The sequence below is a fragment of the Tachypleus tridentatus genome, chromosome 12 (assembly GCF_004210375.1).
Source record: "Tachypleus tridentatus isolate NWPU-2018 chromosome 12, ASM421037v1, whole genome shotgun sequence".
Lineage (NCBI taxonomy): Eukaryota > Metazoa > Arthropoda > Merostomata > Xiphosura > Limulidae > Tachypleus > Tachypleus tridentatus.
The window spans coordinates 3,201,216-3,219,376 of NC_134836.1; the positions used below are offsets into that span (position 1 = coordinate 3,201,216).

An 18,161-nucleotide genomic window follows, 5' to 3' on the forward strand; every position below is an offset into this window, starting at 1 on the left:
CTTAGAATCGAATAAACAAAGTATTTTTGAACTTCATTATTCGTATGTGACACTTTCACATACTTTTAGAACTGTTGAAAATTCTAAATATTAACACTTGAATAAAATAATTATCTACCAATATCACAAAAGTTAATTTAAGGTCATATAAAAAATTAAAATACTGACAAACACCTTCATATAAAAACGCCCATTTTCATTACAAATAATTTAAATATAACTAACGATTTACTACTACAAATTCTATTTTATTAACATAGATCTCAACGTAGCAAAATATTATCCTGTTTCTATTTTATAACTTCAGAAACATCAAATAAAAAGCCAAAATAAAGTTAGGAAGGATTGTATTAAATATGTTTTATTATTTGTTTTCATAAAAAAAAGTATAAAAATACACGAGTTTCTCAGAAAGTTTATCATTTAAGTTTTTGTTTGTAAACCAAAGAAACCTGATGAATATGTTTGTCATTAGGATTAAAGCTTCGCAATAAATTATCTCTGCTGTTCTCACCAGTGTTTAGTAGTATAAGCTTTCAGGCTTACGATTGTGCTACAAGAGAACAGTTAATAAACCAATATATTAGTTAAAAAAATGACTAAAACAGACCATTTGGTGTGATAGGTAAAACTTGTATATAAAAGATAGCAATTTGGTTTTCGAATCAAGAAGCCTAATATTACATTACTAGAACATGTATACATTCCTTTCCGTACCAGTGAGGAAATTTAAAAGCTGTTTACCGAGCACTATAACTTGAACTTGTACAACTTTATTTTCTGTTGATTTGTGTAATAAAACTTTGATAAATATTCCAATACAGTTTAATGTTTTATTCCCTAATGTAAAAACTTCACAATTTTCAGCTTAAAGAATCAACTAAAAATTAAATACAATTTCAAAATTCCTGTTACAAAATCAAATTAATAAGTGATTACACCACAAACTGGAAGAGAAACTTGATACACATCCGATATGTATACTAAAACAAGTATAAGCAAAACGGACAATAAGGACACCAAAAACCAGTTTTCCTAATACTTATCTTAATCCACCTTTGGAAAAGTAGATAATAATCCAATGTATTTTTTGAATTTTTTTATATCTCAATAGTAAACCATTTATTCGTGGATTTTTCTCTTTTTTTTTCAAATATTTTAACGGATAAATATCCTCATTGTTAATAATCAACTTTTATGTAATTTAAACCAGTTTTTGCATCTGTAATTTTCCACTAAAATACCTTTAAAAAAATCATCTTTTGTTTTGGTCAGAATACACATTTGAGTAAAAAATTCAAATAAAAATTCAACTTTCAAGATATAATTCATACTCAATCTTTTGTAACAATCTATAACAATAGGAGTCTTTAATAATTTATGAAACTAAATAGATGACTTTCAATCAAAATTATACCATCGCATTCTTTTTTGCGTTATAAGTAGTTTTAATGGTATTCAATAGAGCAAAATATGATGCTGACAAAATAAAGACGAACCTATTTCGAATTATGATATTTATTGATCTTAGATTAACAGCAGCTTTTAATTATCTATACAATTATTTATACAGAATATTTGTTAATCTACAGAGTGTTCTTATAAATATATTATATTATTTGTAATATAACTTATTCAGTACTCAAATGAAAGTAATACACTATTGAAACTCTAAAAGACTAAAAGTGATTTGATAAGAATGTACAAAAACCTAATATAATTTTAAGATTTATCGTTAGTAATGTAAATTCACGTTACCACCAACCACTGTCTTCTTGTTACCTATCTTATCTTCAATACAAGGGGATACTGAAAACCAGCTTCACGAGTCGAAAGATTTCATCGAACAACTAAACGTCAGACCTCAAGATATTCTCGTTAGTTGTAACCTCATAGACCAATTCACCAATGTTCCAACTTCACACACCCTTCATATCACAGGATAACGACTGCTGAATAAAGAAAAAAAAAACTCATCCACACACACACATAAAACAAGTTTTTTACAGACGATATGTTGATGTCATCTTTATTATCTGGCTCCACGATTATTAAAACTTGTTTGAACGTCTTAATTTTATAAACAACAGCATCTATTTCACCGTGAAAATAGATCAACAAAATAGCGTACCATTTCTTAGCATACTCATCAACAGGCAAGAGAGGACAATCGCCACAATTGTACACAAAAACCATACCTACAATGACAAGTACCTAAACTTCTAGTCCTTTCATATAGCCTCGGTAAAATGTAGAATAGCTAAATGCCTAAACAAGATAGCAGAAAACATATGCGATAAGACATCCATCAATATTCATCGCCAAAAGATCACAGACTGTTTTTAAAAAGAATGGTTACACCTCCACTGTCATCAAAACTTCCGTGAACACCTCAACGGAAAGAAGAATACTATCGGTACCTCTACTACATGCAATATTTCGGTAAAAAACTCAAATGCATAGCCAAGAAATGCAATATAGATGTCTTATAGATATCTTACCAACAGAATCCTACTGATAAAAAAAATAAAAATCGCCATCTGTGAAATTTCATATTCCTGCAACAAAACATACATTGAAGAAATAGTAAGACGAGTCGGTACAAGAATAAAAGAACACGGCGATAGCACGAGATTCACGAAAATACAAAATTACATAAACCACTATATCAATTGGACTCAAAATAAACTGGGCTAAAATTAGAATCATCGACAGAGACAAACTTTGAAAAACAACGAAAATTAAAGAATATATTTACATTAACAAAATAAAGCCTTCACCAAACAATGATTCTAGATTACAAGTGAGCAATCTACGGTTACAATTGGTTGAAATCTCATGTAGTCTTTCTACCAATCAGAATCAGCGATAAACAAACCAACACGTCCTGCATAATCCACCAGGATACTACGAAATCCAACAACATCTTACATTATACACAGGTTTTTCTTTACTACTTGTGATGGCTACTCAGAAACATCTATTTTCTGGTACCACAAAAGCTTTTTATATTAACATCCAATAGAAGGGCGAAGATAAATAATAATTCTAAGAGATTAAAATGGAAATCGTGTAGACATTAATTGTCGAATGACAAACGCTAATGGGAAATCTCTTGCATACTATCATTGAAAACGTGGCCCGGCATGGCCTAACGCGTAAGGCGTGCGACTCGTAATCCGAGGGTCGCGGGTTTGCGCCCGCGACGCGCTAAACATGCTCGCCCTCCCAGCCGTGGGGGTGTATAATGTGACGGTCAATCCCACTATTCGTTGGTAAAAGAGTAGCCCAAGAGTTGGCGGTGGGTGGTGATGACTAGCTGCCTTCCCTCTAGTCTTACACTGCTAAATTAGGGACGGCTAGCACAGATAGCCCTCGAGTAGCTTTGTGCGAAATTCCAAAACAAACAAACAAAAAAAATCATTGAAAACAATAATTTAGTTGTACAAATTAAACATGGAAAGACCCTAGCGATCCCAATAATTATCGGCAAAAAAGTCTCTTAAATTCAATGCAGTTGAAAACAGCTGACTGGGAGAACTTTAAAGGAGAATTTTTGACTTCTCGTTACCTAGTTCGAGATTCATTGCTCACAGCACTAATAACATAAATAACCAAAGAACTGCAAGTACACGACTAAAATGTATAACTCTTTAAAGATAACAATCAAAGCTTTCTAGTGTTTGATACATCGGTCTACGCTACAACTTAATAAATTATAACCTTCCTGAAGAAATAATTTGGGAGATTTCTAGAATTTTAACTGACAGGTGTTACGTAGCATAATTTGCATGTCGGACGAGACTCCGATTTATTATATTGCGTACGTTACGTATTATGTTTTCAAATAGCCTGAAATTTTGGAAACACAATTAAGATGGCACTTTAACAACAGAATAAGATATTTTGAGAACCTTATATTTCTTTGCTGTTTGTTTGTTTGTACATGGTATAACTATGATAAAAGCTAGTTACGGAAAGCATAAGAAAATATACGTTTGTTTTTTAATTTCGCGCAAAGCTACATGAGGGCCATCTGAGCTAGCCGTCCCTAGTTTAGCAGTGTAAGGCTAGAGAGAAGGTAACTAGTCATTACTACTCACCGCCAATTCTTGAGCTACTCTTTTAACAATTAATGATGGAATTGACCGTAAATTTATAACGCCCTCACGGCTGAAAGGGCGAGCATATTTGGTATGACGGGGATTCGAACCCACAACCCTCAGATTACGATTCGAGCGCCTCAACCACCTGGCTATGCCGAGCCAATAGTACACCCCCAAATACATATATATAATCCATATTGTTATAAGTTTTATACTTGTAAAGATTAAGAATACGTATTAATTTGAATTTAAGACACATTTTTTTCGCATTTTTCCGAACTAAAAATTAGATTGCGTCTTAAATTCGAGTTGTTATTTTTCAATCTTCGAAAGTCTCGAAAACATCATTTTTCTCGAACAACAAAGATTTTTGGAAAAATCCTGCATTAATAAACAGATTGGACTATATTTTAAGAAGAACTTAGAAAGACTGAAAAATAGTGCAAAGCGTCAAATTTGCCAATGTTTGCGTCTCTAGAGGTGTAGTTGGATATCATCATTCTCAGTCTTTGTCTGGTTTTCCTGTTGTTCAGACGCTATTTTATTGTGTTTCTTATTTTTATTGCGTTTTTATCCATAGAAGAGTGTTTTACGTACGATGCCGATTTTAAAAGAAAAATTATTTTGTGCGCCTAACAGATTTAGTGTGTTTGTGTTATCTTGTAGCAAAGCCACATCGGACTATCTGCTGAGCCCACCGAAGTCATCGAACCCCTGATTATAGCGTCGTAAATCCGTAGACATACCACTGTAGCAGCAGGGGGCAACAGATTGAGAATCGTGCAGACGGTAAAAAGTGTACAATGAACGGGGTAAACGTATGTAATTGCCGTAGTATGAAAACTAAGTTATTGTTTTGCAAGTAAAGTACAAAGTCATTTTCTGGCCCAAGAATAGGAAGACACCTTGAAATTGATGCCGCTATTTTAACGTATTCCAGAAAGTTACGAAATAAAGGATTGCCTGTAACGAGAGAAGTTTTAATGTTAAAAACAAAAGAACATGCAGGAAATCGTGGTATTTCTTTCAAGACTAGTCGTGGCTGGTGTGAGAAATTTATGAAAAAAGAAGGACAACAATTAGTCAAAATTTGCAGTCAGATCTTGAAACTAAACTTATTGAATATCAATGTTATTGGTCTACACCAATGGAATCAATATTTCCTAAACCAAATGAAACGGCAGTGTTTCTTGACATACCGCTCAACAACACTTTAAATGCCAAAAGAGAAAAACAGGTGACAATCAAAACCACTAGTTATGAAAAGTTAAGAGTTAGTGTCATGTTATGTGTAACTGCAGATGGAAATAAATTACCACCGTATGTCATAATTAACAGAAAAAAAATTGCTAAAAGAAAATAGTTCGTGCACAAAAAATGCATGGATGACATTAAAGTTAATATGGAAGAGTGGTTGAGGTGTGTATGGGAACGTCGGTCTGGTGCATTATTAAAGCAACGGATCATGCTTGTAATGGATGCATTTCGTAGCCATCTCTCCATTAAAATCAAGAGTAGGTTGAGGAACAAAAACAGTGATCTGGTGATAATTCGTAACGGAACCTCTCGATGTGTCCGTTAACAAGCCATTGTGGTAATTGACTGAATAAAGACAATGATGTTTTGACCACAAGTAGCAAAATAAAAAGGGCATTAGCATCAACAATAGTGGAGTGGATTTCAGAAGATTGGAAAAAAGTGACGGACAATATTATTAGAAAACCGTTTTTAAAATGTTGTTTATCCAATGCAGAAGATGGAACTCAAGATGACATTATTTGGGACAATAGCGAATCAAGCGATGAAATGCTTCAACTTCAGAATATAACAGTGAGCCAGAAAAAACATCGAAGTAGCATTCTGATTAAATAAAAAAAAGCATGAAGAAACATTATTGTGATGAAAATTTTAAATTTCATATATTTTTATTATATTTCTCTTTAAATACATTTATAACATTTTTGATTCGTTAATAAGCTCTTTTAAAACATATTTACTCTTTTCTACTTATATCCAAATTGTTTTTCCCTGAAAATCCCTTTTTGAAAGTGAGGCGCGTCTTAAATTAGAGGACGTCTTTTATTCGAAGTAATAAGGAATATTGTAGTTGTTGTATTTTGATACTTGTCTCTTTTACTTATTTCATTTTTTTCAAATATTACAACCACGTTTATCGTTCAACTTCTTACACATTATCAAACTATTTTTCAAATTTTTTGTTTATCTCTTGTCAAATTTTTACTTTAAATATTATGTCAAATAAATTGATGATCATGGTTTGTATCTTCTCCCGGTATATGAGCGAGTTTACATGTGATCTCAGTGCGTTTGTTTGATTCTCGCATTGTGTGATTGGGATGACTCACCAGTTTCGTCTGCCGATCACGTTCAACCTACCCACACGGCACGCCTCTTCAATTTTATTTTATTTTTTTCTATTTGAAGCGGCATCAACCAAACACTTCACCATTTGCTATAATGTCATACCCTCTCGTACAACGTTAACTAATTTTGTGAACGTAGTGAATCAAACTGAAGATTCTAACCGCCACGTGTTATTCTTGGTACCCCCTTCGGTGTTTGAAATATTTCAAACCCAATCAAGCCATACTTAATTGGGTTATAGCTATTCACTATCATAGAATCTATATACATAAACGTCAATGTGTGTACGTGTCTGTTTTTTACTCAATTAGCCCCAAACTTAACATAGTGATATAGCTCTAATTGTTATTTGTCTATAAACCATAAACTAGATAATCACACCCATCTCTTGTAATTCAATCTTTCACAAATACTAATAGCTATCTTTAGTGTTTCACGCTATATTATTTATACCCAACAGAAAACTAAAGTTTTAATCCAGCAAGTGATCTGGTTTGTTGTTTTCTTTATGCAGCTCTGTCTATTTTATCATTTGGTTTCAAATTTCTTCTGATGGAAATTACTAATTACATTGGAGAGCTTAGCTTAATTTCTTTAAGGATGTTATCACATATTTAAAAAGACAGAAAATTATCATATTTATAGGAGAGTGTTTTCTTTGTGTTCTTAGTTGTACTATTGAATTACATACAAACACTATGGTTGTATCAATACCTTTAGTACTTAAAAAAAAAAAGTAAACTTAAGTTCCTTGACAGATGGCAGCGTAAAAGAGAAGACCCACGTGAAAATTATATTCTTTGTTTTTCATGTATTATTTATATCAGTAAGTAAAATGTAAAAAAGAAATAATTACTTATGAGATAAGGTAAAGCAATGAATACAAAAAATTCTTTTTAATAGGGTGTACTTGTGAGCAGCTCATGGATTATATAATTTGATTCGTTAATGTTAGTAATTTACAACTTGAATGGCAGTATTATTAGAGATACCACTCAAGGAGCAATAAAAACCAAAATTAAGTATAAGCAAATGTATAGTGTTACACTTGCTGTATATAAGGTATTATAATGTATTTAAAATAAAGAGTTCCAGTACCCTGTTACAAATTTCTACGATTCTAGAAAGACAAAGGGTAATTTAGATTTGTTTCTTAACTTTATATGATGGTAACAAAGTAAGTTAAGTCCACCAACCCAATATAGTGTTGTGGTAGGGCAAATAACAGAAACGACACAAAATGTTTCTGAAAACAACATATTTATTTGGAAAATTTCAGAGATTATGCAAATGAAGTTTGAAAAGTTTCAGGTGAAGAAAAGATTTTTATTTTAACAAGAAAATAACTTTGCTTTTGGACTAATCAACCATCTTACTCCACATATATGTGGACAAATTTTAATAAAAATACCTAATTGAAAATTGATTCTTTTTGTCAACAAAGGACTTGTATATTGTATGCCAAGTTTTGTGAAGCCACGTCAGGTACTATCAGTGTTATGATGTATGTATATATATTCATAGCTACATGTTGGTTACAAGTTCGTGTTAAATACACAAACCATTTATGGAAGTGTTAATTTCAGTTTCTGCTTAAAATCTTGTGTAACAGTTTTCTTCTGTAAAATCTGGTAAAGAACATTATTTTTAGAGATACCAGAGATATATTTTTAGTACTTTTAATAAAGTAGAAACATTGCATTTGAAATTTGTTATTCTATAGAGAAATTTCGAAAGAGATAAATGAATAAGAGGAAAGGTTTGTCATGGCTTACAGTGTCTGCGTTTGTAGTTTTATTTTTTCTCGTGAATTTCAGTGAAGCTTTATTTTTCACATTAGATATTTTTTACTCATTTACACACGTTTCTGAATATTTAAAACACATTGATTTCCAAATTAAAGGATTGTTTGTTTGTTTTGGAATTTCGCACAAAGCTACTCGAGGGCTATCTGTGCTAGCCGTCCCTAATTTAGCAGTGTAAGACTAGAGGGAAGGCAGCTAGTCATCACCACCCACCGCCAACTCTTGGGCTACTCTTTTACCAACGAATAGTGGGATTGACCATCACATTATACACCCCCACGGCTGGGAGGGCGAGCATGTCCAAATTAAAGGAGACCCAATAAGAATCCACCGTATTTATTAATGCAAATTAGGTGACAGCTGTTTTATTCCAGGTAAATGGAAAAATTATATCAAATATTTAGTGAGTTTCTTTTAAAGTTAAACCTGGAAAGAAACATTTTGTATAAGTATAATGTTCAACAGTTTGTTTTTTTGGAATTTCGCACAAAGCTACTCGAGGGCTATCTGTGCTAGCCGTCCCTACTTTAGCAGTGTAAGACTAGAGGGAAGGCAGCTAGTCATCACCACCCACCGCCAACTCTTGGGCTACTCTTTCACCAACGAATAGTGGGATTAACCGTCACATTATAACGCCCCCACAGCTGGGAGGGCGAGCATGTTTGGCGCGACGCGGATGCGAACCCGCGACCCTCAGATTACGAGTCGCACGCCTTAATACGCTTGGCCATGCCGGGCCATGTTCAACAGACACAAAGTGGTGGAAATGAAAATCAGCTAAAAACTAATTCTGAGGGAATTTTTAATATAGTTGTTTTATTCAGAAAAACTTGTGTTTCCCTATTCATTAATGTGTTTGTGTTTACATATAATGCATGACTAAACATTAAAATAACAAAACAGAAATGATAAACTATAAAACAATAGGTATTAAAGAACTAAAAGTCTGTATTTCTGTTAAATACATAACTACTAGTTTTATATTTATTCCCAGAACAGCACTCTTACTAACAGTTTCAAAAAATGTATTTTTCTAAATACATTTAAAGGGTGACTGTTTTGTACTATTTAACGTACAGGAGACATAATTTCTTTCAGTTAAAAAATTTATGAAAGGAGGAAGATTTTGTAGTGCAATTTAAAGTGGACATCTTTAGAAAATATTGTTAGTTATTAAGTTTTGGCACGTTGGTAGACAGTTATTTGGAAATATGTACACTTCGGAATTTACTTGCTTTGAATAATAATATGGAGGTATTGCTATAAAAATTGTACTGGCTCTTTAGACCACCACTCTAAATGGTATCTAACATGGTCCGTCCCCATACCTACTGTGTCCCAGACTAGAGTGCCAGTATTAATTTGACACACGATATTGGTTTTGATTTTTTTTTCAAATAAAAATAAAATGTATATAAAGCAATTATGTGTTTCTTTTATTTATTTTACTTCTTCTGTGCAAAATTTTAAATTTTTAATATGGAGTAGAACAGAGTGTAAAAATCATATCCAGTACTTCTTTGTTACACTAATCATCTGTGTTTATATTGGGTTCAGAGGCTGAATCATGAAAACCTTGGTTTTTACTGAGTGTTCACACTTGTGTATCTGAGGAAACAAAATTAATTATATATTTTGGTACAGAATATACATATATAAGCCTTTACAAAGGTAAAGCTCATATTATGAAAGTGATCTGTAAAATGTTTAAGAATTTTAAAATTAATTTTAAAACAGGTGCATTTCTGAAATAACACTGTCATTAGACAAAGATATTTGATACGTGATGATTGTTGCCCCATATGAACCCACACGATTGTTTAAATGGAATTTCATGTGACGAACTAGATTCATACCATCCACACTGTGAAACTGTAACAATCAAGAATTAACAAGGTTAGCGACATCGCTAAAGTTCATATAAGCAAACACACATACATATTCGAATTACAGGCCCATAGAAGACAACTATACACAAAAGTCATATTGTTACTGGTACTAGCACGAAATTAATCTAAACAGACATATCAATTCAACACGGGATCGTAGCAAGATAGAAACAATGAATTAAGACCTATACTAAATATCTTGTACATTCCGACTCTTACGTTATGAAAATCAACACAATCTTTGAAAGTTTCCAAAGGATAAACAAATTAATACCTCATTTGACCAGCAGGTACATGTAGAGTCCCTAATTCAAATTCCAAAGCCTTCAGTGTCTATTGTAAGAAATACCATGTGGTTGTGACCATGGTAATAAAATAAAAATTGTGGCAGGTATTTAACACTTAGCATCTCAAGAAGAGATGCAAAGCAATCAAGGGAGCTCAGAAGAAACCTTCTCCTCGCCCTACTCGTGAAGTTAAATTTAACTGGGCTAGTAATTAATGGCTAAACCGACAAGATTTAAAGTTAACGAAATTATGCTGCAGTCTCGTGGCAAAGGTCCGTTGGTGGTCTGCGAGAGGCCAAATATTGACTCCATAAAAAAAACACAAGAGGACAGGGATCTGTAGATCCAAAGAACTCAGAATTTGCTGTGAGGGGAAATGTGAGTACCCCGAGAAAAAACATTTTCACAATCAGGGTGCCGAAAAATCTACCCTGACTGTGCCTGGAAGTTGCTGAAACGGAATCATGGTTAGTAAAGCTTTTAAACTAAACATAAAAATATGCACGATGGTAAAACACATGCACTAAGTCAACGATGGGTCAAAAGACCGGTCTAAGGCACCAGGAGGATAAAGATACACTGTTCGTGGATATAAAACAGTGATCAATTCTATCTGTATGGATGAGTCGTTCAATTTCTGTCTAGGACGATTGGCGTCTTCTTACAAATGTGGTTTGTGTCTTCTTACTGAATGTGATGTTGATGTCTGTAGTGGTTGTTACGTCTGTAGCCTTAACATGCATGGGTTTAGACTGGCATGAAGCTGTCTTCTTTGGTTTGGGTTGCTGCTGGAGAGTAACGTCAACATTGGTCAGAGTATTCTTGTCTTTCTTCTTAGCATTAAGTGCAGAAATGCTGCTGGCAGCAGAGATAAGGGGCAAATAGGGAGATGAAAAGCTTACTGGATGAGGGGTACTCTGATTGACAGACTTGACATGTTGAAGAGTAGTTGGTCGACGTTGGGGACATTTTTCACTAAAATGAAAATACTGTAAGGCACATCCGTGGTTAAGTACAGAATCAGCTACCTATTTATGCTCGGTCACAACTTCACCAAAGTTAATTGGTAATCCTGTGGGCTGTATGGAGTTTCATGGAAGTTCCTGGAGTTATAAAAAAATGAATGTTCTTAATAAATATCAAGTATAAGCTACTGGAGCTTTTGGTAGGAGAGCACTGAACGTTGATATTTACATTCCATGGTTTACATATATAAGCGTGGTCCTGGAGTGTTGAAGGCTGCAGTAATATGCCTCCTCGGCGAAAGATTCTTTTTCTGGGATCAACCGAGACTTGGGTTTGAACTGGTCGACGAAGGCAATAATCTGACAAGGGGAGAAATCCAACGGTAATCCATCAAGAATTACCGGGGGTACTGATGATATTGGCGTAGAAGGTTTCTGATACAGAACTTGCATCCCAACAACTAGAATTAAAGCATCCCAACATCTGTATACCATAGTTGGATCTGTATGGTTATCAAATCATAACATTTCCTAAACAGTACTGCCAATAGATATTTATACTGACTATTAATTGTGATTTCAGTAATGAGTAAAATCTGAGAACACCTCAATGCGCTTCAAGTTTAACTACCACTTTAGTTTTTTTGAGAACTCTAATCAGGGATTTTCAGATGAGTAGGATTTATTTCATTTTTACTGTATAAGTATCAAAGAAACACAATTTTATATGTCTGTTCATCAAAGACTTAGTGTAAAATAAACTAATTTAGGCCATAAAAGGTATTAAAAATAACTTTACTAAATCCATTCAACAATACATTTTAAAGTCATCAGTTCAACACACGTCTTACGTATTTTCAGCCAGTACTAATTACATAATTTTGCGCACAAGAAAAGTTTATAAAAATGAATAGTAAAGGTTATTACAGTGAAACTAGAACATAATATTATCATGAATCATTGTGACTGCTTCAGAGACAAATGTTTCACAGCCATACTATTTACTCAGGTTGGTTCAATATCTTAATGATAACTTACATATGCATCTAAAAATTTATGTAAAACAAGGTTAATCATATGAAACACAATAGTTTAATTTATTAGTAGAATGAACAAAATAAACTAATGAATAACATAACATTATGTAAGTGTTATGAAGCTGCAGTAGTAATACTTCTTTTAACTTTTGTTTCACAAAAGGCTGATTGTTGTACCTAAATATGCTACAGGCTGATACTGCTGTAAACTCCAAAAACTTCATACTTTTAGACCTAAAACAGTTAGTTATTTAATTTAAATGTGAATATTAAAAGAAATTCTTAAATATCAGTTTTTCTTTGTCATGTGATATACTGTATGATTCTTTGGTTTATTTGTTTATAATGTTCAAAGAAATAGAAACTCAAATTACCACAAGCTAAAATGCAAAATAAGAACCTCCTATCTTATCTACTTTCTGAGATATTATATCTAGAGAATCAAACAAGTTGGTCACATCCATCTACAAAGAGAAATAAAATACATTACAAAGCAAAAGAATACAAACACAATCACCAAAACATGCAATCATTATTGAAGGTATACCAGGAATACACGGAGAACCGCAATTAGCAAAAGAATTCCATAGACATAAACCAAATGAAAAACTGTGGGAATCAAAGGCTGTAATGTCTTCAAGCCTGATAATGCTACACTTACATTTTCTCACAATTTTATTACATTAGATAGTTGTAATATCAACCACTGTGCTATATACAAACTAATAAATCCTATCTGACTGTGTTTTAAAAGCCAGGATTATGATAAATTCTTGGGAAAAGTTCTGGTAATTGCACCACAAGTACTTATATGTTAATGAAGTGTTCTATTACAACCCCATGTAAATAATCTAACATCAGAAGTGATGATTTATTGTTTCGTGTATGGCAGGTTTTTACTTCAGCTGCTAATATAAAAGAATGAAAGAGATTTGAAAAGATCAGGAATAGAAACTCTTAGAGGAAGGAGTTTGAAACTTTGTGTTAAATACTTAAAAGGATATAGCAGTACTATTCACTTTATTTTGTATTTTTGAACCTTTAAAGTTTTATGATGATTACAAGGTTGTTAAAATTGACTGATCTCCTTCAGAGTTAAGACTGAGAAAATAACAAATACGAGATCTGAAAGAGAAAGTCTGATGTCCGTTTAAAAGGTTTTAAAAATTATACAAATATGAAAATTTTCAAAATAAGAAAATTACTTTTACTTTTACATTGAAAATCACTTTGCACTCAAAGTGTCTTTTAGTAAAAAAACAATTTAAAATTCTGGTATTTTTGTCTACAAATGACATTTAATATTTACTGAAATCTTAAATATTTTGTGAAGATACATAAATATTATTAAGTTATATTATGGAAATTCTAATGGGCACTTTGGGGTCATGTGGTCAGTTTAATCTACCATGACAACACAGTGGCAAAACAAGTTTACAAGTGAAAAGATGTTCAGTATGTAATTACTTGTAAAGAGAGGTGAGAACAGTTATGTCTAACCAATTCCTGATAAGCTCTTAAGTTTCAAAAGTGTCTGCAATGTTTGACTCAGCATTAAAACTTGAAAGAATAACACCAAATTCCTAATGAGATTTGTTCTGTAAATTCCAAGCCCTAACCTCATGGATAACTTTTAAAACATCTCTTTTAAAAAGTGATTTCTTTTTCCAAATTAATCTCCAATGTTACATAACCTGATTCCTTCTTTAATGAAAACTGAGATATGGAAGGCACAATATATAATAAGTGTGACACAAATGTATTTGATCAAATTTTCATATTTTTTTTGTAATATGGCACTAGTATCTTTTATTAAAAGTGCTTGTTTTTTAAATTTCCACAAAAAGCTATTTTTCTTTGAATTCATTTGGTTTTCTATTGAAAGATACAATTTCCTTGTTATTATTTTCAATATCCTCAACATCAAATGAAGGTCATAACTCACATTTTACACATAAAGCCACTCCCTCCCCTATAATCCTGTATTTAAAAAAAAATCCTGTTGTCAAAATCATCTATATTAAACATGTTTCAGTTATTCCTTTTATATTAAAATAGGCATTCCTACCAGTGCTCTAAAGTCATCTGCTTTTACTCTTAGACTTCTAGCATTACAATAGTAACAATTAAGCCTATTCTTATAACTACTTCTCTACTCATTTCCTATGCTAGACGTTTGTCATCCCCTTATTTTTTTTTGTATTTAGTTTCTCCTGGCCCTCACCACTGTCTAGTTTTAGTTTAAAACTTCTCTTACAGCCGAGTTGATAGTCTTAGTAAATAATCCAGCCACTATAGTATTTAAATGTAAGCCATCCATTCCAAAAACTCCCTTTTTCCACTGAACCAATCCCATTAGTCCAATCAACCAGCCAATTTGCTCATCCTTACAATTTATATATAAACCTAAACCTAGAATTTAACCCTAGTGACCCACTTACAACTTAATCCCTACAGTTAATTCTGGGTAGTTTCCTAATAAAAAGTTATGGCCTTTTCCTTTAAGTTTAAATGTCTCTATCAACCACATATATTTATCAATTAGCTCCTCTGACTACCTACATGCACCACAAAAAAGTTCACATTCAAACTCGCAACTGCAAGATTGCAAATCGAATACTTTCATCACCTAGCACACCATATCATCTATCGCCCTCCTCCAGTGATACAGTACAACGTCTGCAGGCGTACAGTGATATAATTTGAGTTCCTGATAACCTTGGTAGAGAAAGTACAGAAAGCCTATTCTTTTGTTCTTAATTAACTTCAACAATGACCTCTGCTCGAAATGTCACATAAAATAAACTGATAAACTTTTCATTTATTCATATTCATTTATTTTTACTTACTCTTTATCTAACTTTATCTTATGTCTTGCAAACAATGTTCAATTAACATTGTAATAGGCTCATGCACACAACAATGAATAATGTATTGTTACCTGAATATACTGTAACAAGTATTGTTTAACAATAATTTGCAGATAATAAGTTCAACAGTGATTATGTTATAGATATGTCTTAGCAATGTTAATGTAAGAAAAAAGTTTTTGGAAATTGATTGAAGTACTACATAGCCTATGAATATCAATATTACTACATCTTATTAACAGAGAGGTAAGATATAATAACGAAATTGGCATTAAGAATTTTATTTGCCTTAAGTTATATTTGTTGTTAAAACCCAAACTTCAGTGTTTAGAAAAGTCTCTATTTCATTCTTTGCAACTTATCTGTTGTAATACTTTGAGAAATCTTCATACAAGCCCAAGAATCTTCAGTTGTTAACGGGTATAACTACTCTGCTCTGATGGTTACCTGTGAGACACCATAGCAACTAGGGGATGCAGACCATGGACTCTAATGTTCACAGTCTGTTACACTAACCACTATGTCATGCTCAGCCCCTCCTTAATCTAATGTGTACAAATGGTTAGTACGTTGCACTGGCTTCATATCAGAGAAGAAATGTTGCCTATAATTTCAAACTTACCATGTATATCTACACAAATTGTGGGAAACTTTTATTCAAACATCTGAATATGTTGCACACAAAAATCAGATGTGTTACAAAAGTCTTTGTACTCTAAATACGTCTGTGAATCGATAACGTTAGTCTAACTTAGACTCTTACACGTGAAGAATACTTTTGGCCTTCATACAGTTTGCTTATTGCATGTTTATTACCTCTAAGAACCTCTGAAATGTATATCTAAAGTTTTTCCAGTATCCCCATATATTATACCTGGTACATATTCTCCTCTTTAATAAATTGTTGGTAAATCAACAACATAGAGTAAAATGAATAACTGATAACTATAACATCAAATACATAAAACCTTGGCACTCTGTAAAGGTCATGTGCACTCTCACCCACTTAGGCTTAAAAGAAAATAATACATTTCATACAATAATATAAATTTAATTAAGATGAGAGTTGATTTATTAATCAAACTAAACAACTTTAATTTATTTTTTGTAGGAATATTTTTTCTTAGTTTTCTATGATACATTAAAAAAAACTTCTATCAAGTTTAATGGATACCTATAAATTTATGAATCTTGCATATATAAAATTTAAAAATATTATCTGTACTTTAATATTTTCTTAAGATCTGATGATCATTTTTAAAATCTTGTTACAAACATCGTAACTAACATAAAACATGCAAGTAATAAAAATTATTCAGTTGTTACATTCATGAAGAATACCTATTATAATTGTTTCATTTTACAGATTTTATTTCCATAAAATATATACAAAACAATGTAATGATAAATTTATTTTTTTCTTCTATTAGAATGGAAATTTTGAGTCTTATTTTTGACAGATTTTACAAGATGGGGAAGTGGGACTGAAGAGTCAGAAACAGAAATTTCTGTCTTAGCAATTTTATTGTTCCACAGTTTACCTAACTGGTGTTCTTTGTCTTGTTCAAGTCGACGTTTTTGTTTTTCTTGAATAACTGCATCCATCCCCTTTGTTCGCTTGAAATGTGTGTCAGATGGATCCACATTATAAAGATGCGAGGTAAACAAAGCTGAAAATCTGGGGTCTTCAAGGTCCATCTAGTTTGATATTCAAAAAACAAGAAATTCTAAATATGTTGGAATTTATGTGAAAATGCTAGTGACATATATGGATTATAATAAGGTAATACGCAAAACTGGACATTATTCCAAATATAAACTTTAAATAATTTTTATCACATGCAATATATATATATATATACACACACACACACACACACACACACACACACACACACACACATGTATAATGGGTCACTTATTTAAGATTTTTGTAATTAAAAAAGTTATTTTTCAAAGTATGTTAAACATTTACCTCAAGCCATATTGTTAACAATTCCATAATTAACCTTCATACTCAATGATTAGAAGTTAAAATTTTCCTTACTTGAAAATGTATTTTTGATAGATTCTTTCCTCCATACACAGCATAGTTATCTTCCTTACACATCTGCTTAAGAGAATTACATGTCACTAGCCTTGAGCTTACTCCCACCTAACTTCACATTTTAAAATGAGCTGCTCTAGTGAATAATGATGGCATCATGTAACAATAGCCTCATCTCAGAGTAGGCACTGATAAAGCTATGGTAAATGGTTCGAGTTTTTCATTATCCTGGTTTGATGTAGGTTTTGGATCAATATACAGTGTGAGATAACACTAGCCACCTGTCGGGACCCTCATCTACAAAAAAGGAAACAGTGGGGGAAAAAAATAAAAACCCATCTAAACACAGTGGGTTGATTGAAAAATAGAAATTGAAGGAAGTTGAAAAACCTATGGAGACAAGAAAGCCAAGCAGTGTAGATAATGAGTGATGAAGGTATGAGGGAATAAGTTCTTATGCATGCCCGGAGGTTCTTGTCAAATGGTTGGCAAAAATGGGCAGCTAAAGAATGAGCAATATCATGTAAAGAAAGGTGGAACAGACTGTGAAAATTCACATTCAAGAATATATATATCAAGCTACAAAGCTGATGGATCTATCCAGTAAAGGTAAAAGGAGAGAGATTCCTGGAAGAAGAGTGATCTCATGATATAAACAATAACAGGTACCCTGAAAGGGAGAGGGGGGGGAATAAGTGATAAGTAATATAGAACAGCTCAAACAAGACATAGTAGCTAGTCTGGGTCTCAATGATCACTACAGTAGAAGG

The 18,161-nt window shown here is 32.5% G+C and overlaps 1 protein-coding gene across 9 annotated transcripts in view; it reads right to left on the minus strand.

Moving 5' to 3' along the window:
• Positions 1-15,987: 15,987 nt before the first annotated feature.
• Positions 15,988-18,161, minus strand: part of LOC143235189 (ESF1 homolog) — a 35,576-nt gene continuing 33,402 nt past the window's right edge. For all 9 annotated transcript variants that reach the window (XM_076473107.1, XM_076473101.1, XM_076473109.1 and 6 more), the window contains exon 12: positions 15,988-17,042. In XM_076473107.1, coding sequence (XP_076329222.1) covers positions 16,755-17,042 — 288 coding nt within the window. In that variant the 3' untranslated portion in view covers positions 15,988-16,754. The remainder of the gene's footprint in view (positions 17,043-18,161) is intronic.